This window comes from Ambystoma mexicanum, chromosome 7p, assembly GCF_040938575.1.
Source record: "Ambystoma mexicanum isolate Mex_15411 chromosome 7p, UKY_AmexF1_1, whole genome shotgun sequence".
NCBI classification, from domain to species: Eukaryota; Metazoa; Chordata; class Amphibia; order Caudata; family Ambystomatidae; genus Ambystoma; species Ambystoma mexicanum.
Genome location: NC_090939.1, coordinates 656912202 through 656936402, shown reverse-complemented (window position 1 = coordinate 656936402; position 24201 = coordinate 656912202). Strand labels below are relative to the sequence as shown.

Genomic DNA, 24201 nt, shown 5'->3' with positions numbered 1-24201 from the left:
CTTTTGTCTTTCAGATGCGGGATGCAGCGCCGAAGGCCTCCGGAGCGTGCGAAGAGCTGGTAAGCTTTTGTCTTTCAGATGCCGGAATGCAGTGCGAAGACCTCCGGAGCATGCGAAGAGTAGGTAAGCCTTTGTCTTTCAGATGCCGGAATGCAGCGCGAGGCGTTGGTGAAAGCCGATGGACCAGGTAAGAGATGCGCTGCCACTGAAGACCGTAGTGCTAACCTGTTCTTTCTTTGTCTTTACAGGAGCTGCTGAAGACTGGATTCCAGGATGGTAAGCCTTTGTTCCCTTAGGCCCAGGATCAGAAGCAGAAGACACGATGAGCGTTCTGCTGCAGAGAATGCAGAATAACGCAAAGCAAGATTCATCCATCGGGTGTGGTTTAAATAGCCTCCTGTAGTGCTTAGGTGTCTCCTTCCACAGCCACGCCTAGGTAAGAAAAGAGTTCCTGCTTTCCAGAAGGGTTCCAGTGTTCTGAACCTAGGGAGTGGCTCCTGCCCCACCCAACAGGAAAAGTAGTCCCAAACAGAAGAGGATCAGGGGTTCAACTGGCAGGTAAGTAAGCAGCATGGTCTGCTGCAGGTAAGTCCACCCAAGCATTATGAGCCCGGCGCTTCCAGCGCTGGGACTGGGCATCTTTATGAGCCTGGTGCCACTGGCGCCAGGACAGGGTCCAAAAGGTCCCAATTGGGACTGGCTGGCACTCGGAACCGGGGTTATGGGTCTGCTTCCAAGGGAGTCGGGCAAGTCCTGATCTTTTGGAAGCAGAGATCATGACAGACAGTTCCTCCGGGATTGTTCTGTTCCTATTATCCGGTTCTATGCTGGGCAGGGTTGTGGAAACGGGTATACTTGCACGCACACTGTCTGACCACTCACCGATTCTGATATCCCTGGATCTGGGAATATCGGCCCCCACCATTAAAACATGGCGCTTCAAATCAGCTGCCCTATTGGACATTGTCTTCAAGGCGGATATCCTTGCTGATATTCAGTCCTACTTTGAGCACAATATGCCACAGGCCACCTCCTTGGGGATCCGCTGGGATGCCTTCAAAGCCTTCATCAGGGGAGCGTCCATCTCTAGGGAGTCGGGAGTCCTCAAAACCATTAGAGCCACCCTGTCCCTCTCTGAAACTAAACTACGGGATCTGGAGCGAGCCCACCCGGCCTCGGTGGACCCCGGTGTCCTCTCCCAGATCAGTGAGGAGCTCAGGACCTTCAATGAGCAGGCCAATAGGGAAGTACAGTACTTCAGTCGGCCACAGGCTGCACGCAAGTATGGCGAGCGGGACAGACCCGGCAAAACGCTGGCCGCCTTGGCGAGGGGGGAGTGGGGCCAATCCCAAATTACCTGTGTCAAGGACAGGCAGGGGACGACACAGTGGTCCGATCAGCATATCCTCGAGGTCTTCACAGACTTCTACTCTGACCTATATTCTCAGCCCCCCCGAACACAGTGACTCCCAGATGCGAGAACTCCTACAACAAATTCCCACCACTATCGTCTCCCCAGCATCAAGAGACCAATTGGACTCCCGCTTTACATTGGATGAGATAGTGGAGGCTATCTCTGGTCTCCCAAAAGGTAAGGCACCGGTCCCCGACGGGCTAACGGCGGAATTTTATCAGGAGAATGTGGCTATACTGGCCCCTGAGTTGCTCTGGGCGTGGGACGAGTCTCTCCGTTTGGGGTCCCTTCCCCCGTCATTACGTGAGGCCGTTATTACGGTCCTGCTCAAGCCGGGCAAGCCTGGCGACGACTGTGGATCATACCGACCCCTTTCCCTCATGAACATGGATACAAAAATCTTTGCCAAGGTGAACGCTAACCGCTTCTTACCTGTTATGCCATATATGGTGCACGACGACCAGTCCGGTTTCGTGCCCGGGAGATCCACGTCCCACAATATCAGGAGGCTTCTTAATGTCATGGCGCGTATCAATCAAGATGTGTGTGCAGTCGTGGTCACCCTGGATGCCTTTGATATGGTATCCTGGAAGTACATGTGGTTGGTCCTGGAGACCATGGGCATTGGACCTACGATGATTGCATACATCAGATTGCTGTACACCTCCCTGGTTGCCAGGGTCCGGGTCAATTCCCAAACGTCTGCCTTGTTCCCTCTCTTCAGAGGCACCCGCCAGGGATGCCCGTTCTCCCCGATCCTGTTTGCACTGGCCATTGAACCCATGGCGGACTTTGTCCGGGAGCGCCACTCAAGCAAAGGGATACGACTACAGGGCACCCCCGAAATCATCTCGCTCTACGCAGATGACGTGCTGCTGTTTGTCAGAGATCCAGACCTCCACCTCGACCCTATTCTGCGGGACATCACCCATATTGGTACATATTCTGGTTTCACCATCGACTATACCAAATCCGAACTCTTCCCCCTCACGGGCTCCACGCCCCGACCTGTCACGGAGTACCCACTCCGCTGATCCCCTGACGGGATTAAATATCTGGGAATTCAGGTGTCTCTAACCAAAGAGGCTCTCTTAGCTAATAACTACCTAGCTGCAGCAGAACTGGCGGAGACCAAGATAACGCGCTGTCGCTCTCCCCCGTTATCACTGGCAGGGAGATTATCGCTGGTCAAAATGACATTGCTCCCCAAATTGTTGTACACATTCACAAATGTCCCCATATGGCCAGGCAAGAAATACTTCGCAGACTTACACAAGTTGTGTGCACAGTTTCTGTGGCATTCTGGTGTAGTGCGCAAAAAATGGACTGCGATGACTCTTCCCTATGAGAGGGGCGGGTTCACTACTCCTGATCTGCTGCGGTATTGGATCGCGGTGCAGGCACAGTTTGCCACCTATTGGTACCCTGGGCCCCCCCCCCCTCGCCCGCATGTCAAGCTAGAATCTCTTGCTGCTTCTGGCACCAATATAATGACTCTGATTTTACACCAGCGATACGAGCCAGACTCACCCATAGACCCAGTTGGCACCACCTTATTGGCTTGGAGGCGGATATTCGCTGCGGGCACTGAGGAACGCCCGTACTACAAGTGGCTCCCTGCCTGGCAGTTCCCCGGGCTGGAACCCACGAATGACATAGCCCTGGCACGACACTGGCGGACCCTGGGATACCTAGCCCTAACTGACTTCTACCCGGATGGGCTATTTATAACACCACAGACCTGGAAGCCGGGCCATTGGGGATCACCGATGGAGCTACTGCAATACTATAGACTCCGCGCTGCATTCCGCGATGTTTGGCCTGAATTTCACAACAAACTCCCCGACTCCCCTGAAATTTCTTATATCGCTAACTCTGGTGGGGCCCGCGGGGTGGTATCATCATTATACAAACTCCTCCTCACAACGGCCACACCGCAGCTCTCTAGGGCACGGGATGATTGGGCTTCTGAACTGGAGGTTGAACTGTCGGACCAACTATGGGCGAAAATGTGCTCCCAAACTAGCAAGTTCTCCCTGAACTTTCGATATCGCACTATACAGTATAAGCTACTGAATAGGCTATACTATACCCCGCGCAGGCTCTCCAGGTTCGCCCGCTCCGATCCACGGCTCTGCCCTCGCTGTGGTTCAGATGATGCGGGCCATCTCCACATGTTCTGGGACTGCCCGCGGCTAGCCACATTCTGGGATGAGATCCTGAAAATTGTCAGAAATCTGCGATACTGTTATTGAACCTGACCCGCTAGGCGTACTGTTTGGGGCATGGGGGAATGAAGGGGCCAGAGGGCAGCTAAATTCTTAAATGTGTGCCGTATAATTGCCAAAAAGTGTGTTTTACAGAACTGGAAATGCTATGCCCCTCCTACCTTCCGGAAATGGCTGAATTTATTGACTTGGTCTCAGAACTGTGAGGAGGAATACATCAGTACCCTCCCGGCCCGATCCTGGCCTAAAATCATTTGGACTGCCTTTAACAGTTATCTTGCTGGCCTTGACGCCCACTCCTCAGTGGGCAGCTCACCTTAATTATTACTGTCTTGTACCTTGCCACCAGATGCTCTGTAGTGCTGCATTCTTCATGTCTGTTTCTCACCGGTCATAAGTACCACTGTATGCTCTGGATCACTCAGATTGTCATCTCACAATTGCTTTACTGTGTATGTATGCCACTTGCCCCTGCCAACAAAAATAAATGATTTAAAAAAAAAAAAAGTAAGGACTCAGGCTATCCTTCCCCAAGTTCAAATAACACAGTTCAAACAACCTTGAAAAATAAGTATTCCTGGTCAGAACTTAGGGGTCCTTTCCCCACGTTCCAAGTAAGATAGTTCAAACAAAACTCATCCATAGTTCAGGTATTGTTGATTTGAATATGTGTTCAGATAATTTGCAGCTTGCATGTAAGTTAAAAGTTGCACTGCTTATCAGGCTTCAATATTTCTTGTTTTAATAATCTTTAAAGTCAGCTGAGATTTCGGCCTACTGTGGTTTGTTTAATATAATGGTTGACTTGTAATATTAATCCAACAGTTCAGCATCTAATGGTTTGCCTGTATTTAAAGTGACTTTTTTCCTGTTTGGGTTCTGAAGGTGTTAATTATGTAATGGTTACAAAGTTTTACTTCAGTTCGGCATTCAATAATTATATCTCTTGCTTAGGGTTCATTTTCCCTCCATTTATACTTCAAGAGTTGTTTGTCTCGCTTTAATTAAATGGTTGACTGCTCGGAGACCTTCGGAAATGTGTTTCTTGGCACATGCGACCATTCCGCTGCAAGATATTCCCCTTTGTTTGATAATTGACAAATATAATTGTTTGTTTCACTTTAAATGACTGACTGAATGTTCAGAGACTTTCGAGAACTTGTTGACCACTCGGATACAAAGTATTCCCCCTTCTTTGCTACTTGACAAATATTTGTTAATTTCACTTTAATTGAATAATACGCTGTTTGGAGAACTTCGAAAATGTGTGGCCCTCCACACGCTTCCACTCTGATACAAAATATTCAGATCAGGGGATGCTCAAGTTCACACACACGCACACCGGGTTTCTCAAACCTCAGACTCACAGCTCACTTTGAAAGTGTGTGCTGCAGCGCAAATCGATCACACAGCCTTCTTCCTTTTAGTGTTGAGGCTCCAGTTCCTGCCCCAGACACACTGTGGTCCTCCACCACAGGGGAACAAGCACGTTCTGTAGAAAGGAAATGGGCAGCCGTCCAGCACGGCTACCTTCACCAGTCCCAATTTACTCCAGGGAGTCTCAGCTGTCAGGCCACGCCAAAAGGTCCTCTGCTGAATGCAACAGCCTCCTGGTCCTTCTCCTGTCGTTCCCCTTTGCCACTGGGTTGGGCTCCATTTATACACCTGCAGCCCTTTAACAGGCTGTAGTTGTGGATGATCAATTGCCTTGCCTGACCACCATTAAGAGGACATGCCTGACCTTCACTGCTCTTAACAGGCATCTTTCTTGTCTCAGTACTAGAGTGGTAAAAGAGCCTAGTCTTCATTGCTCTTAGTTGCCTCTTCCTTGCCCCAGTACTGTCATGTCTCAAAGGTGGAGAAATGAGGAGAGCTGGTTTACAATAGCCCATAAAAGTTGGGGATGGGTTGGTCGTTAGTAGAGAAAAGGGGATACCATGTCTAGTCCAAGGGCACCCCACTTTTCCTGACCTTCCGTCTAGATTTTCTATGTTTGGCTATTCTCCTGATGTTATTATGACCAAAGGGAATGGGATAACAATAGCACATAAAATATTCTGGGATTTTCAACATGGAGTGGAAAGTGAAAATATTGTGTCTCCCCTCAGGACATTTCCTTCTCTCTCTCCTCAAGAGCCCTCTACCAAGGTGTCCCTCCCTCGTTTCTCCACCCCCAGGGCCAGGATCCAAAAGCGATGGCCTTTTCCTGCCCACCTCTGTAGAGGATCCAAGGGGATCCTAGGATGTGAGGATGCCCTCAGATTTCTCATAGCAACAACTGGAAAACCTCTAGCATCAGAGCGAGCAAGAGACAAAAAGGAGTGATGGAGAGACAAGTAAAAGGAATGAAATGCTGCTTACAATCTGTAAAAAGAATATTGTAAGTAACCTGTATGCAACTCCCCAGTGACTTGGAATATCCTAATAGCATACAATAGGGGGTTAATCCACATCTAAGACCAAGTGTAACATATATAGGATTAGCAGGACATAAAGGCACTCTGTAATAAATGTACAAAACATGTAAATAGTGTTCTGCAAGCCCCATATAAAAGCATATGCATATTGTTCCTATTACAGTCTAGTTGTGACATCCCTGCTGACCTGCAATGATAAAATGACATCACTGCTGCAACTTTATTCAGTTATAAGTCACAATGATTGCTACTTGTGCAAGCCCAGTGCAGTATTCCTAGCTGTTACTACAATGTAATCGTCCGCTTTTCAGATTCCTTTCTTCTAAAATTGCTTTCTGTGACACTTTAAGCCATTCCCGGATCAGGAGCTGTTTATGGAAGTACGTGTATTTAGTACACCACTAGAGTGTGATATAGGAGCGCAGGAATCTATCTTCATGTTACCATGCATTTTACACCTCAAAATGGATTTTGGATGGACGCATTTTAATGAACTGCTTCAACTGTGTTTCTGCAACACATTGCAGGCTTCCTATTGGTGTTTTATTTTAACCCAAGCAGAAATGTATCAATAACCGGAAGACCTCTCGATTAAACACAAGGCCAAGTATTAAAGGGAAAGACTGCGTGTGGCCGTGTACAACGAGGAAGAGCACCCCCCCCCCCCCACAACCCCCATTGCGAGTGACTTTAGAGTTCTGTGATCTCTAAAAGGAACTCCCTCATGCCTCTATTTGGTCTGAGAACTCATCTGGGATTTGCAGTATCCTAGTCAGTACGTTAGGGGGGGTCCTTGATCCCATATATTCGTCTGGCTGCGACCTCCCTGCATGCCTATAATAAGAACTGTGCATCACTTCTCAACCTTAATCATTTGTTTCAGTTCCTTTGATGTCGCACTACCTTTTGCTTGAGCCACCAGAATTCCACACCTAAAGCCGCAACTAGCTTTTCCTATTTCTTTCTTCTAAAAATACCTTTATGCGGCACTTTACAGCCAATGATTGAGAAGGACCCGTGTATGTTAGTATGTTTACTGTGTGCACTGTTCGAGTTTAGCACAGAAAAGGGGTGCTTCTAGCGGTTTGTTATTCCTTTAAACAAGCACAACTCCTTTTAAATGTATTGTATTGAACTGCTTCAATGTTTTGTAACACTTGTAAACTGCGAATGTAGCAATGCCTTTTCAACCAAACGGATTCTGCAGCTAGAAGAACTCTTGTATCACAGTGGGGGTAGAGGCCAATAATCAAAGCGAATGATGGTTTGGCCATGTATTAGAAGGAATAGCATACCCCATTGCATATGTATGAAGGAGTTCTGTGATCTTATAAAGGAACTGTGCTTTAGCCTCCTTCCTCTGTGTGATGAATTGCACTATCCATATAACATGCTGTAGGGCATTCTTCAAGCCAGGCGCTGGTTGTGACAGCACATATATTATCATCCACTAGTTATGTCGGTGAACGCTCATTGGCTGGCTGGAAGTAGCGCTCCGTCCTTCACTCTGAGGAAAGGAGACCAGGCACAGGACAGACTTTCTAAACACTTGAGCATTTTCTTAACTGTAAAGTGCCTATTCACAGCTCCAAATGAAAAGCTAATGTTTAGGCAATTCGTAGTATATCAAGAGTACTTTGTAATGACATGACAAGTCACATAGGCACAGCGATCTTGGGATTCATCTCTGGGAATTCCCCTACCACGGACAGACTCCCTTGCAGAATATCAAAAAATGTTGGATTTTAAAGAAAGGTCTGAGCAAATCTTTAGTTAATACTGCACATTTCTCTGAATTTCTTCTGGGTAGCATTCCTTTTACTTCCCTTAAGCTGCTCTGAGCCATTACGGAAGGAGATCAACCCATACTTGGATTAACTGTACTCAAACCTGTCTTGACCCGGCCCTCGAGGAAAACCAACCACTTTGCTAGAACTTTAATCCACACCTTACTAGCACTCATTAAAGGGTCACATTTAAAAGAAGGCAGCACCAGAGGGTTAGGCTTGCCCTACCATCTTTATTGCTGGAGTGCTGATTTTTAGTTTGGACTATTAGGTGGCACTTAATCTTAGCCGTCACTACAGGCTGAAACTATTGCATTTGAGTAAGATGACGTGAGGATGGGTGCACAGCTTGTGGGTGTTTGGTTTTTAACCGACCCATTGACTGCCCCGGGTTATGCTAATTCATGGTCATTCCCGCCCACTGCCTGCCTCAACCCACCCAAAGCACATCCTCCTGGGATCTCTGTGAGCTAGCTCTGTCAAGAGATAACATCAAACTTTGGCTTGCTAGGATTTTTTTCTAAGCAGCCTTCTGAGAGTTTAATGGCTTACAGCTGTAAACGGCTACCGGTGTAATACAAATGTCTTAACTAATTTTACCTTCAGCCAGTTGATTTATATCTCTTCTGTGCACCGAAGTCCTGTTAAAAATATGCAATGGCAATGCCAACCATTTTGACTTGCGGTATTAGATTGGTTTTTGACCGGTACAGCCATTGTATGTCCAAATAAACAGACTATTTTCCAACTGTTGCAATCTATCGACAGGTAGTACTATTATGTCAGTGCCCAGTAAATGTCTATTCCATACCTACAACAGCAAAAAACTGTTGGCTTTTCTAATGCTTATTCTTACTTGTAGTGCACTTTTTGTACTTGAAATCTTGCTATTTTAATACTGCAATGGACCAAAATTGTTTCTTCTACTACCCAACAAATTCTAGTGCCATACATTATTTTAGCAGTATCTGGCCAAAAATATACTATTGTCTGCAAAATTGACTTTTAACTATGTATATATATTTTAGATCCGGTAATGGGGCTGTGGTCCTTTTTTTTGCATATTTGTGTTTGCACTATTTAAAAGGTCTTCCAAGAAGACATTGGTGATTTGCCAAATGTTTCACTTTGTTTTTTTCCTTTGTATATAGCTCTCACTGCGAATGATGGAGACAGCGAGTCGCCGTTAAAGAATCCGCTTCTGTCCTCAACCAGGCCATTGATGATGGCAAAATCAAATGGTATGCATTATTTAGTGTCTGTCTATGGCTCTTGGTTAGGATCGGAAGGATGTATTGACATGGAGATCAATGTCCATTATATTTCAATGAGCACTGCATCTGTTATTTACTTTTTCGTTTTTAACTGCGTTATTTTTTGGAAGTAGAAATTAATTTGAGTTTGCATATTTGTTTTAAGCCATACTTTGTGCAGATAGTAATGCCCAAGTACGGCCATATTTGACTCGTAAAGGCTCTGTTCAATTCAGGCAAACCCATAGTAGGCCTCCTTTTTGTAGCACGTGCTACTCATGCCACTGGTCTAAATAAAGCAACCCAGCAGTGCAGGTTACATTTGGGGTCAGACTGGTGGGGCGTGTGGGTGTGTTTGGTTGTATATAATGTGACTTTAGCTGTGAAGCAATGGGGTGCTGCTGAGCAAGGGCTTACTATAAAAGGAAACAACAATACTATGGATGCACAATTAAAAGCCCCGTCTGTACACCTGGAGGTCCTCGAGAAAGGGGGGGATACAGAGGCTTACAGGTAGGCGATAAAGGTTAGGGGGGAAAAGGCAGACCCACTCTTGAGTAATTGAAGCCAGATTCCCCTGGGTGTCACACAATCTGCACTGCTGAATCCATGGGTCTGCCTCAGCAACTCCCTCCTTTGCCCCCTTCTACTACGAGAGAGGAAAGCCAGGTGCGTCCCCCCTTCATACCACCTAGCTGACCCCAAAGTGGCTAGACATTCGGCAGCTAACCCCACATTTTCACAACTTTTGCTGTCGTTATTCCTCCAGAAGTCCCCAAGTCATTTAGCAGCACCTCCCCCATTTTCCATGCCAGTGTTTACTGGTGTCATATGGCAACTCTGAATGGGATTTGTCTGTGTTTATCTCCGGGCTGCCATACTCCTGCTTAAGCCATGGACTTTGATTTCAGTACATTTACTTAGGCCTTATCAAGGGGGGAATATGCCGCCAACAAAGAAGCGCTTCCTTTATTGGGTGACCTGTTGTATAAACCAAAGCCTTCCCAGGTGCTACGCTTGAATGGTAGCTAGCAGCCTGATAGGACTGAATGGCAGCCTACCACTGAAGTAAACAAGCATTGGCGATGCCAATAGTTTGGGCGTTTACAGTTGTTCTTTGCATTATGCTTTTATAGGCACCAGGGTACAAGGAGGAGAGTGTAAAGTTTCAAAGGAGGATGCGATAAGGGGCGCGGGCGTGGAAGAGAAAAAGGGGGAAGGGGAATAGAGCCAAGGGTCAGTGCCATCAATGATGAGGAAGACGAAATATGAGTGAGAAAGGTTGACAGTGGGACGGTAAGAAATATAAAGCAAGTGTGTGAGAGAAAGGATCAGAAGGGGTAAGAGTGGGGGTTGTGTGGTAACCTTTTTGTGTACGTACTACATATGGAGGGCCTCCAAAATGTGTATATATGGAAAATAAGGACATTCCTAAAATTATCCCACAAATTGGCCTTTTGAATGTGGGCATTTGTGTTGAGCAGTGTGCATGTAACATGCAGCCTGAAATCATAGGTAAAATATTAGTCAGTCGTGTTCTCCTCTTGCACTTTCAACAAGAACAGACAGCAACATGTATCAAAAGGTAGGAAAAGCTAAAATGCACATTTACTATTAAAATATAAGCAGTCAGCTGGTGAAACTCGCATGGGCAGCAAGCAGTTCACATGGGGCTGCATGCTGCCTCAGGGGGACAGAACCTGACCCCCCATCCTCATTTACTGCTAACTGAGGCACATGCACCGCACACATAACAAAACACAAATGCACAATTCTCCCCCTGCCAGTCTCACTGACCCGTAAAAGGAAATCGAGCAAAGGGAACCAATCATACTTGGAGATCCTTCGGTTGTCATTAGAATGATCCCGACTTTGCTGGCGAGATACGCTTCATGTGTACTGCCAGTGTTAAGAAGGGTCCTCCGTTTTAAACTTCGACCCAAGGAAGCGTGTGTTCCAATGTGACACTTTGGACAGTGTAGCGCCAGCAGCTTAGAGTAATGTCGCCCATGCTCCTGAAAGTTCACTCTGCTTGGGATTTATTTTTTAAAAGCAGACGTACATCGCTCTTTAACCTTTAAGACGTGTCTTGCGCCGTCGCATGCAAAGGTTCCATACTTACTGTCTAAGGTTACCGCAGTCGCACCATGGTGCCTGTAAGGGTGCTGATATACTATTTGTTGACACATGTTTGCCGCAACCCTAGGCTAAAAGTAAGGAGAGGCGCTGGGCGCAGAGAGGAGGGGGAAACGAATCAACGAGACAGTCTCACAACTCTCACTTTGCCCCATATCAATTCCCCTCCAGAATGCGGCAGCCAGGCTTGCCCTTGACGCTCCCAGACTGCCACATTCATATGATCTTCTCCAGCATCTTTGCTGCCTGTCTCTTGGGACCCAGGGGAACTGTAATATACTATGCATGGCTCATCGTGCTATTCACTCTGTTGGAGCTGAATTCCTTCAAGCTCTCTCTTTACCAACCTAAGAGATCGTTCCGCTCATCCAACCAATTTCTGTTGTCTGTCTTCCGCATTTGACGTGCCTGTGCGGAAGGCAGAGCTTCCTCTGTGCTGGCCCCGTCTTTGCGGAATGCCCGTCCCTTTCGTATTAGGAGCAACCACGTACTATAAATCTTTCACAAACAGCTCAAAACACTGTTGTTTTAAATGTGGGATGCTACCCTCTCCTCTCTGGTTTCTTTTAGTGCCTTGATGCCACCAGGTCTTTGTTGCACTTTATAAATGCTCATACAATACAATCTGGTATGAACAGCTAATCCGGTGCAATGCTGTTTGTTGCATTCAGGTACTTGTAGGACTGCATTTATGAATCAAAACTACAAGTACCTGAATGCAAATAATTAAACTGGATGGACTACTCGTGCATTACACTCGACAACTTGAGAGTTCATTTCCAAGAAGCAAGATTGGTTGGCCCCATTGAGCACCTCAAACAAGTTCAATGTAGGGTCAGGGTCTTGCATGTGTCCCCAAGTGTCTTGCACGTGTCCCCTTTCCAGATCCTAGGGTAAACACCGACTGACAGAGTGGTTTCTGATGAGAGCGGTTGGCCTTGCCTCGTGGGCTGAAGGTTTATAACCTCGCTGGCAGCTTGAGGGAGTGGTTATGTGGGAATGTACGGGACGGGTGGAAACTCAACGTCGTTCTCTTCTGCTCTTGCTGCCTCTCACCCAGTCTCCTCAAGACCCCGGGTGCCACGCCTCCTGCTGTTGGATCCCGGAGCACCATACCCGCTCCCGGAGTTGCACCATTTCCTCTGTGGTTGAAGGGGGAGTGTTTGGTGGTGGCAGAGCCACTGCGACCCACCCAACCCCCCCAGACTCTGCCGGGTTGCACATACCACACGCACTGGGTATGGGCTGGGGGTGGTCACTCGCTTACCAGGAGCTGAGCATGCGCTGCAGCTCCTGTTCATAGTAAGGCATGAGCTGTGCTTGCGCCAAACTCGATCCCGCTGCAACAGTAGCAGCTGATAATGGCTGCCCTCCCCTAGTTGCTAGAAGGGAGGCCTGTGCGGTGAAAGATCACTTTGCGGTTTGCGTTTGGCGTACTCATTAAAGCACGAATCGCAGAAGCACATCAATAAAAAACAAGGCCAAGCAAATGGAAACAAACCAAGACCCAGCTGGTGCTTCGGCCATTTCATCACCAACCGTCGGCAAGTTGCCATGCTAACGCCATAGACTGCTCCCGAATTACCCTTCCCCATTATCTTTTACACTAGCAATCTTTTTGGTGATATTTGTGGCTTACGTAACAAAGCGTCAAAACCAAAAATAGATTACAACGTTGTTCAAGAGTAGGGGGACAATTCAGGGGAACCTGGTTTAGGACTGTTGGAGTTCCCCACGGGAACAGGAAGGGAAAGAGGCTGTCACATTCATTTATTTTTATATTTATAATGCGTCGAAAGCTGGCAGGCATCAGGGCTCAAGAAGCAGAGGTGAAAAAAGGAAACCTACAAAGAGACACTAATCAAAAAGAACTGTCTTCCGTCTTTTCCTAAAAGCTAAGTGATTTCTTTCTGCGGATAGATCTTTTTGGGAGGTTATTCCACAGATGTGCCGCCTGTACCTGGAACAATTTCTCCAGGTCCTTCCCTCGTCTACTCTTCGGGATAGCCAGGCGAACAAAGTCGCTGGATCTGGTTACTCTAAATGGGCGCCTGACCCCAAAGACACTTATGCAAAATAGTTCATTCTTTAAAGCAGATACTGGCTGCCAGTGAAAGCCAGTGCAGACCTTTGCGATGCTCTGTAATATGTTCTCTTCTAGAGACCCCTTTAATGATGCGCACAGCATCATTCTGCAATATTTGGTGCCTTTGCAAACAGCCACTGCCAGCCACTAGTGCGCTGCAATAGTCAATGTGTGGCATAATCAGAGCCCTGACTATGGTGGTACAGTTGATCTGTTACGAAGGGTTTGACCAGTCTAAGTAGTCTCAAAAAGTGTTGTGCCTTATTAGCAGTATATTGAATTTGGGCTTTTGAGCTTAGTGAAGCCTCAAAAACAACTCACAGGGTCTTGACTTTTGAGATGACATTAAATAGCTGATCCTGAATGACAGAGCCAGAATAGGCACCATCCAGTTTCGCACGTGCCTGGGTAGAGCCAAAAACCAACAATTCAGCCTTGGCTGCGTTGAGACACATACCATTGTTGGCTATCCAGCTCTGAATGGTATTGTACATTCTGGTAATGAGGTCCAAATCTTTTTCATAATTGCCACTAATATAAGTTGGGTATTGTCAACCACGATTTTAAGCATTTCACTCTGGCGGTCCAGCAGGGCACTTTCTGTACCATGTTGAGATCTAAAACCTGATTGTCTGGGGTGTAATATTTCCGACTTTTCCAGGTGTTCTTGCAGTTTCTCATTCCACGGGGCCGGTGGAGTTTTGACAAAATTGTCCCTAATTTGGGAATGAGCAGCCAGGATTTTATCTGCGAACGCTTTCTGCACCGCTTCCCAATTCTCCGGGCTGGGGGAAAACCAGACAGTCAGATATTTAGGTTTCTCTAGATCTCTTAAAGTTTCTAAAAACTTCTTAGTCGTTCTTAGCGGGCTGAATCTGATGATCAAAGTAACTTTTTTTATCTAGAGACTTCCAGGTCTCTTTATGTATCCACGACTGATCTTTATGCCATAATCTTTCTGCGTTCCTCTTTTCTTTCTTGCAAGCAGATAAGGCTGGTGTAAACCAAATCTTGTTGTTTGACAGTTCACAAAGAAGCTTACATCTGACAGGTGCGACTCTGTCCAAATATTTGAATACTGCCTCATCGTATTTTGTCACTAAGAGGTGTGGATAGTCCTCCTTGGTAGTGGTGGTCATTAACTCTGCCAAATACTGTTCCAGATCTGCTACGTTTACTTTATTAAAGTTCCTACTCACCACCCTTTAAGTGGTGTTAGGTCGCCAAGTGGGGGACGTGGCAGCGTCATAGAAAAAATTACGATAAAATGGTCAGACCAGCTACACGGTCAAATACATGTTGAACTAAGTGACACATTCCTAGAAATTACCCAGTCTTAGGTATTTCCTAGGTTATTAATCAGGCCCTTATTAAGGAACACAAAATCATTGTCCATGAAATGTTGCTCCAAATGAGAAGCCTACTTTGGAACTATTTGGCTTATGAAGGGAAGCTAAGATGTTAGAAATCTCCTCGTAAAAAGAGGGTGTTTCAGACGGTGGGCGATAAAGCAGTACCATATTCACACAGTTATTAGGACTAGGTGTAGTCTTCAGGAGAATAATTTCGCACCCTGAGCACTTAATGGGTACTTGGAAAAAGTGTAGATCCTCTCGTACCATACAGGCCACCCCTCCGCCACTGCCAGTCTCCTTGTTGTTAGAGAACCGTGTATAACCAGGGGGCTTGCCAGATGTGTTTTAGGCCCACTGGAGTCCTGTAGCAGATAATATCTATATGATGCTTAACATCTAGGATTGACTTCCATCTCATGAACACAGGCCTCAACAGTTGTGTACTTGTGCATCAAATCTCTCTGAAAACAATTGAAAACACATCCATGATTTTCACTCCAGACAGGCCTCGCAGCATGAGGATTGACACCCTACATCTGGAAAGACCATAACAGCATTAGCACAAGCCTCAGTTGTGTTTGCATGCAGCAAATATAGCCGAATGCAGTTTTAACACAGCAGACTTGCTCGATCTGGTCACTCCAGTCCAGAAGAGAATAAAGTCACAAACACCACAAAAAAGTCAGACATATCACACAATCCCAAGCATCATAAAACTTTGCACACGTTGCATGATATTTTAAACCCATGACACATGTTCCATCAAACCACAGAAAAGCAAAAAATGGAGAAGTTTCATGTGCTGGTTTGCTCCGTCTGTCTTGCACTGTGCTGTCTCTCTCTTGTGCCCACTCTTTCTCACCTTCTTTCTTTATTTCTTTGATAAGTTGTATCCGTTGTGCTGCAAGCATAACGCTAAGGTGAAGGGAGGGGTTCTGCCTGGGAAAGCCCCGTTTTACCAAAGTGCCTTACTAGGGGGCCTTACCGGAGGGATACAGCCCTTTATGTTTAAAAGGGCTCCAAGGAGTATGAAACATGCAGGACCCCCATTTCTTCTTTCTTAGTCTGCAAAAGGCAGCAGAGAGCAGGTTTATTCCGCACCTAAATTTCATAATATGCTGTGCCCAGTGGAGCCACTGGGGGTCAATTTAAGGGGACGGTTGTCTGGGGACAGAGGTTTTGGGGGGCATGTTTAGCGAGATAAATGGGCAAGGCACACCACGTATGTGGGTGGAGCCCTGATTGGTGCATGACGGTGGGTTATGGCATCGAATATTTAACTAACTATCCTTTTTGTCCCTGTTGGGAGGTCCCATTGCAAAAGCCTACAATACTGACATCTGTTTCTATCTGTGTGTGTGTAGCATTGCGTTTCGTTGCCTTGTGGCAATTCCCTCTAACTTGAAAAGCATGGGACTGCATTCTCTCTATATATGTCCATTTATGCGCCACCAATTTTGTAGGTCTATTTCATTGCCTTGTAGATCAGTTGCACAAATGTCTCATCCGCCCAGCCTGCACTTTAAGCAGCATTAGCGAAAGATGAATGGGAATTGCCTGTTATGCGATGTCCTTCCCACTGGGATCTAATTAACTTTAAGCATGTCTCCCTGCTGCCAGTAGCATCCTTTCACCAACACCATAAGGGTAGCAGAATTGGCATCACATTCTTTGTGATCCCAATTACATCTCAGTAGCTGGCTCTAACATTGGCATATCCAACAGTTGGCTTTGCTTAAGGTAACACACCTGGCCACCCGGAAATCGGCGCAAGTCCCAGGCAGAGAGTCTAGGGGGGGGGGGCAGCCTGCAAGACAGACGCCGCTTCATCAGAGCAGGGGTTTGCAGTGTCCCTTCATTCGCCTAAATCCAAACACCTGGGCCTGCCTGCAGCTCTGGCCCCAGTGCCCTTCATTGTGATCTTTGTTCTTAGTATATTTCGATAGTAGTATCATAAGCGACCCCTTTTTCTGCTCTAAAAGGCCACCCAAAAGCCAAAATGAATGGGGCTGTAAAAGCACCACAAACAGTAGTTTCATTATGTCATGCTAAAGCAAACCAATGAGCCCAAACTAATAAGGTGAAAGCAGCCCCTAGGAGCCCAAACTATGTGCTCTTAGGACACCTGTGGACATTTTTGACTCTGCAGTAGCAGCCCATTATTCTAATAGTGTTGCCTCATTGTTTGCGGTGCTAAAGTGTTGCATAAATGCCAAAGCTAAAATGTCCTTTGACTCCCACCCCACTCTCTGCAGAATGACCAATATACTTTTAGTTTGCGATGCTGTTTTACACGGTCTTGCTGTAGCAGCACTTTGCAATCCCATCTGTATGGCATCTTGGCACTTTGTTCCCTGCAATTAAAAAGGTGATATTGTGGGTGGGCTTGTGGGGGCAGATACATTGCCGTGTTATTGACTGTTTGGGGCAGGTTGGAAATGACTGTTGCCCGCATGTTGCTGTGGATGTGTGAGATTTTGCCGGGTTTTTCAGTGGCCAGAGCCGGTTCTCTGCATACTAGCGACTGTATGGGTTTCATGCAGTAGCAGCATCTGGTGCTGATGTCGGAGATGTAATTGGCGAGTGACTGCTTGATGTGTGGAATTGAGGTAGATGTTATTCACAGATAACAGTTGCATACCTTGCAGAACACAGCGTGGGTTGCACACATTGCGCCAGCCTTGGGTCAGCGCTTGCATCCACATTACAGTGAACCTCATATTGCGTGCATTGTGACCTAGCACCTCTAAAATGGGAAGGTAGCATGCATAGTTGCATATTCATGCCTATTTTGTTGGTCTGTCATGGGGATCTTGTCAGGTCTTGACCCAGCCTAACTCGAGATAAAGCAACCCACGCTACTGACCTTCGCACAAACCTTGCACATAGTGTTCTATTCTGAAGTGTTTTTTTTCCCCAACATGGCACAACATATTGGAAACAGAGTGGCTAGTGTGTGGTTGTTATTGGGTTGCCGGTGACAAGAATTTGCTGTGAAGGATTTGTTAAATCAAGCATTACTGAAAAGTCAGTTCTGAACCACGATCGCACGCCCTGATTTCTATCAATGGTCAGTTCCCAGGAGTTCCAAAGTAGGCGACCGCGTTTTGCAGGCAGTAACACATTAGTTATAAATGCAGTCCTTGACAACCTCTAAATGACACCCCTGCCTGCAGTTATGTCGGTAAACCTGAGCTATTTTTGCCGCCCAGCTGACCGTGACTGCAAATTATCTTATCTGTGCATAGGTTTGTCTGTATTGATAAGGTTTAGGGGGAAGGTAAGATGAAAATTAGCATGTACCCTCTGGTAGCATAGACGTCCTGGAACAAATTGTTTCTTTGCTAATGTTAGAAAGATCCATTAAATATTTATCAAATCAATTTTACAGCATCTTCACAACAAGTTGATGATGCAGTTTACTGTGGCCATCAGACAAGTGAAACAGTGACGCTCCATAACAAACGATCTCTTCTTCAACTCATACTGTGTCTGGATTTTGCTCTGTAATTATGCAAACACATACAGACCACCAGAGGTAGCTGGTCATTATTTAAAGCAAGGCATGTACATGTTTTCCCCCAAACGATTGCAGCAAGCAAACCAGAACCATCTAGTAGCTTGTGTAGAAGTTCAGCCCTTTGGAATTTGGTTTAAATGGGTAAAATGGTGCATTTTAGAGCACACTTAAAAAAAAAATGAGGTAAAGAAAATCTATACATTTACAATAATTTCTAAAGGGGAACACGTACAGCAGTCCAATAGATGACAGCTTTCAAACAGCACATATGAGTGTTTTACAAAGGATGATCATGCTGGCTGTGCCCAAAGAAAAAACCTGAGGCATGTCCAAACAATGTATGCCTGCATTGCCATAAAAAACACATTTTCAGTTGCCTGTACGCAAAGCGGATCATGATCCATGTTAACACAAATGCCATCACTGCCCCATTTTTACGATGCCAGCCCAGGCCCCAATAATATGTCTACACTGTCCTGGAAAACATATTTTCATGCTGCTAGCGCCCATTGTATGCCACCATTACCACTTAAACTGTTTTTCGTGCTGGGTTATGTCAGAATTGCCCTGTTAAACATGTTTTCACGGTGCCTGTGCTGATCAGAATATATGCAAGTGTTTCCATTGTAAAACACTTTGATGATGTCCGAATTCCACAAATTATGCCAGCATTGCCACTGTTGAAAACACATTTTCATTGGTGCCTGCCCCCCAGCACACTCACTCATTTACCTATGCACATCAACTTGGATGTGCGCTCTCATTCAGACAGCACACACGCATGTACACAACCACTGTTTTTTCCACGCCCAGTCCCTTGGTTCTGCTCCTCTTCTGCCTACAATGCACACAGGAAGCAAGAAGTGAAGTTGATTGACGACTTCCCTACCTGGGTCCTGCCTCCAACAGGGCCATAGACGGAAATGGAGAGAACATCTAATAATTTTTGTTATAGCATCTAGTGCCTCCAGGGACACAGGGCCTGCAAGCCTTGTGTGGGACAGTACCACAGATTAGGCCATGCAAGGCCGCTGCACCTGAAGGCCCTCAGTGAATGACAAGAGAACTCTTTGGAATGTGTTAAGTGACATATTAGTATTCAGTGATGGCCCATGCCCAGTATGCCCCAATAACTCATAAGCAGGCCCCCGCTCGAAACTAGCAACTTAATAATTCTCTTGAATGCAAACAAGTTCCTAACCAGCAAAGTTTGGAAATGAGACTAATGAAAAGGGAGCGTATTTTGCTTGTTCCATTAGGTAAACTGTTACCAGAGTAATAGAGTAATCATGGGAAATCATGTATCACTGAGCACAGTTGCAAAACTGGAACGGACCTCCACCATCTCTTTGGATGTGAACACTGGTTCATACCCACACTGGAAAAACTTGTTAAATGAACGGTACAATATTTCCTTGCCCAATTGAGACAATCTGGTTTACATCACGATCCTTCAAAATGCACAGAAAACAAAATCAAAATATGCTGTGCAAATTGATTCTGTGTAAGATTGTGGTGTGTACTAATGAAGCATTATTAATTTGCAGAGTGGATTTTTGCCTAGAACCACACTAACCCCGAATTGAATTTAAGTGTGATATTCTTCTTGGATATTTCATAGATTCACATGCTGGAAATTTTCCCTGTCATCAGGCTGGGAATCCTCAGTTAATTTTGAGTCACCTTGCCATAGGCAAGAAGAATCTACATTTTAAAGCCCAACACCCTTGTTATGGGTGCTTTTGGTACCCACCAATGGGACCTTGAGTAGCCCTAGACTGGACCCTCCTCTTCCCCATAGATTCTAACTGCGTATTCAGCTGAGGGAGTCCTAAATCTTCAAACATACATCATCTTCAAAAAGAAGCATTTTCTTCTACTACATTTCTACACACTACTTCACGGTGTGGACGTTTCTGGGGATGGAGGGCAAAAGGAGGGCCTTTTTTAATCCCTGTGCCACTTGTGGCCTGAAAAATGTATATATGAGGGAGATAAGCAGTCTGACGCATATGTTGCCCGTACCCCCACAACACCCTTGAAAACTGCTCTAGCTGTCGAGGTCTTAGTTCCAAGACTCTCAAAGATAGAAACAGAAGACTGGTCTGCTGGCTTATTGAGGTGGAACTACCGAGAATACCCCTCCGATGTCGAATCAACCAAGTGCATGGCTGCTCCCACGTGGAAACGACAGTGGTCGAGGGAAAGAGCCAGGTCGGAAGAGCGGCTGGTTAAGAAGACCAAGCACAGGATCGCCCACGGCTGTGAGCTGTCGACGGCAGGGGTGAAAAGACCGAAGGGGCCATAGAGGTCATTGTCACCCAGAGTAGACCAGTCGTCACCGAGTCAGATGTCGGGAGCAGAAGGCAACAAGTCGACGGAAAAATGAAAGCACAAACATAAATCAAGGTCAATGAGAGAGGGCAGGGCTTCATCAAAGTCACCGAGTCCAGAGGGGGGGGGTAGGCACAAGGGACACCCAAAACCCCTGTGGCTGGTCACAGCCACCATGACCGTAGACATAAGCACCTCGTTGTCAACTACTCCGAAAATGCTTAAGCACATGTTGACGAAAGCCACCGAGGCATGGAAGGCGCTTAAGCACCCATCTGCAATGACAGAGAAGGAGCTGCAAAAGTTGTTTATGGTCAGCCCGTCAACGGAAACAATGACGAAGCATCAGGCATCTAGCCCTTTGACAACGTCACAAAGTCTACCTTGTCGACGACACTTCACAAGTCCAGCTCATCAGCGACACACCACAAAACTAGCTTGTCTACGAAACATCATAAATCGGACTCGTCGACGAAAAAGACGGCACAAACACGTCCCGTCACCCCAGCCACCAACCTCCGCAGCAGGGAAGGAGACATCCCCATGCCCCAAGAAACCACAGGAACGAGGCTCATCACTGACATCGACGACAACCCTGTCGATGGAAAGGCAAATACTTCCTCAGGAGGTACAGCCTCCTCAGCCAGACAACCCCACACAACCACAATACATCAGCCAGATCTCCCCTGTCCAGTACTCCAGTGGAATGCCATAGTAGATATTACAGTACCAACTGGACAGCTGTTAGGAAAGATTTCATATGTATATGTATTTTTCCTCCAGAGTTACCCCCCAAACGTTTTGCTGCTGTTTAAACACCATAAACTAACTTTGCCAGGGAAGCACAGCCTTCAGCTGCACTCCTCTGGGCTTTCGCTCACTTTTAATGGGGAAACTGACATGCCCTTAAGACAGTCAGTATTGGGAGACTTTGTTTCCCTTAGTCCTTTTCCAATGTTGCAACTTTTCTGCAAAATGTAACGAGTGCACAATGTTCCTTCCAGTACAGAGCACTTGCGTCTCCTAGTCATTTGTAAAGGCCCTAGATACTCTCAATGGACTTTTTAGGAGATGTGCAGATGTGTCATTTTCGGATTCGCACACTGGGAATATTAAGGATAGACTCCTTGATCAGAGCAGCACAACAAAAAGGTTTTTGTCTCGGATAGAATTTTTCCCGAGACCCTGGTAGGACAGATAGACGTATCCAGGCCCTACCACTTTGCTGCCAAACTCAACCGGTTTTCCGGTTATATCTTTTCAGCCTTTCAAATCCTTATTGGTTCACATAATTGTTGTTCTTTTGACACCACTGGTTTTGACCTTAGTGCATCTCCTTTTATGATTAAATAACAGATCGAATTTCGGTGTGTGCCAATCCGCACAAATTTGCTTTTTACGCTCAAAGAATTGCGAAAAAGTTTTGTGTTTTGTTTTTTGTTGCTTTTTTGTTAGCTCCTTGTTGATTGTTCACTTGTTTAAATGCTTGTGATATATATAATAAAAAAATGTTTGTTATGTGAAAAACGCCTCACGATTGTACATTGCACTAAAAGTACTTATATATATTTTTCCTTTTTTTAAATAATTGAACCCAGCATTTATTGCTCGCGCATATAGCTACTCACGGGAGGTCCAGGAATTAAATGACCCCCACTTTAGCTCTCTATTTTTGGCATAGCGACACTCCCTTCCTTTTTCATGCTTTATAGTTTCAGATGCCCCGTGTCGCAAGTGCTTCCCCAAGGGCTAAACCGAACCTCTTCCCCCTTTTCGGAGGGGGTTGTTTATGCTTCTGATTCTGTGTTTTTGACAACCTAGGTTGTTGTTCGGTTGGGGAACTCCAGGACGGGGATTCTTACATAACCCTCCAATTATATTCCCCAGTCTGGAGAATATCTACACTCCTGTTCACATATTCTTTTTTTCTGCCTACTTATAAGCTTTACTTTATACTCTCCATTCTGTTTCTCCACTAGTCTTTGCTCCCTCTATTTGGTGCCCCACGACCGTTTTCCTTGCACCATCTTCCTTCTGAGTATGGCAGAATCCGCCACACTCAGTTACACAGAAGAACAAACATCTGAACTCATTAGAGGCCCTTCATTTTTTGACTCTTTAGACCCGAGCATACCTAGAGTCTTAACCAACACTACGGAAGAGATCCTTAAACTCAAAAAGAAAACCTTCAGGACTGAATTACATGGGCATTTTCTTCGGGAGTACTTAAGATCAAGCATTATCCCGGAGGGCCTCATTGTAAGAAATGAGCCACGCCTATTCCTAGAAGATAAAGAATATACGACTAATTTTAGTTTCATTGCTACAAAGTGCAGTCGGGATCTTATGGTCCTTACTATAACTACTGCACAACGGATTAGTCATGATCTACAGAAGACCCTAGAGAGTGAGGAACTAAAATTCAAAAACAACTCGGCCCTCACCAATGCACAGGAATTATTGAACGAAATTAACAAACAGTTTGATATTTTTAAAACAAATACCATTACTAAGAAAACTAATAAATTACAAAAAGACATTAAAGAGTTCAATACGGAGACTGTGTACCCTTATACAACAGCCGATTACATTAACACACACAAACAACGAGGCGGGGTTGGTAACAATAAAGGACGAGGAGGGAGAAGAAGAGTGACTTTCTCTGGATCCAGTAGTGGATCCTCAGGCAGTGGATCCAATTCTAGCTATCCACAATACACACCCCAGTTTGATCTACAACAATTCCCAGGCCCCCAACTACCACAATTTCCTTTTTTAGGAAGAGGAGGTCAGGGAGGAGGATGGGGTCCACCAATGTACCCTGGACCATGGAACATGCCATATCAGGGTCAACGCAGACGTCTGAGACAAGGGAGACGCCAACGTTAATGTCACAGCAGGCCACATTACCTATCTTCAATTTGGCGGCTATGAATCTCACTTCTGGACAAATTTCTGTCCTCACTAAGGGTTTGTCTTTTGTCCCCACGACCAATACAGATTGGTACAAAACAGAAGTTGAAATGAGAAGGTTCTTCCGGACTCTAAGACTCCGTGTCTTCTTTAATGAACATGAGAACATAGAAGACAGCAACGACACCGGGCTTCGACCGCCCTCTACTTTTATGCCCACCGAAGGACAGATACCACAGGATCTCATTACCTTTGAAAGATGCGTACTAAGGGACATTAAGAAACTGAGCAAAAAGAATATTTCTACACGCCAGAACCTTACCAAGAAAGAGAGGACAGCTCTTAAACAATTAGCTGAGAACACCAACATAGTAATAAAACCGGCTGACAAGGGGGGTGGTATCGTAATCATGACTAATGAACAATACTGTCACATGATTATGGATCTACTCGAAGACAAGACCAGCTACCGTCCACTCAAATTAGATCCCACTCGTGATATCACAACAGAAATTACAGAGATGGTAGCCTACGCGAGTGACCGGGAGTGGATCACATCCAAAGAAGCATCCTTTCTGACTTCCTCCCAGGAACGTACTCCATGTTTGTACGCTCTTCCTAAAATACACAAAGATACTCAGAATCCACCAGGGCGCCCTATCGTGTCGGGATGTGGCTCCATATTGGAACCCATCGGTAGATTTATTGACCATTTTTTGAAACCTATCAGCATTGGTACTAGATCATACCTTCGTGAC

The 24201-nt window shown here is 45.8% G+C and overlaps 1 protein-coding gene across 3 annotated transcripts in view; it reads left to right on the top strand.

Annotated features, from left to right (window-relative positions):
- TBC1D8 (TBC1 domain family member 8) overlaps nt 1–24201 on the top strand; it is a 1594530-nt gene that overhangs the window by 1349463 nt on the left and 220866 nt on the right. For all 3 annotated transcript variants that reach the window (XM_069636713.1, XM_069636714.1, XM_069636711.1), the window contains one exon: nt 8998–9087. In XM_069636713.1, the coding sequence (XP_069492814.1) occupies nt 8998–9087 (90 nt within the window). The remainder of the gene's footprint in view (nt 1–8997; nt 9088–24201) is intronic.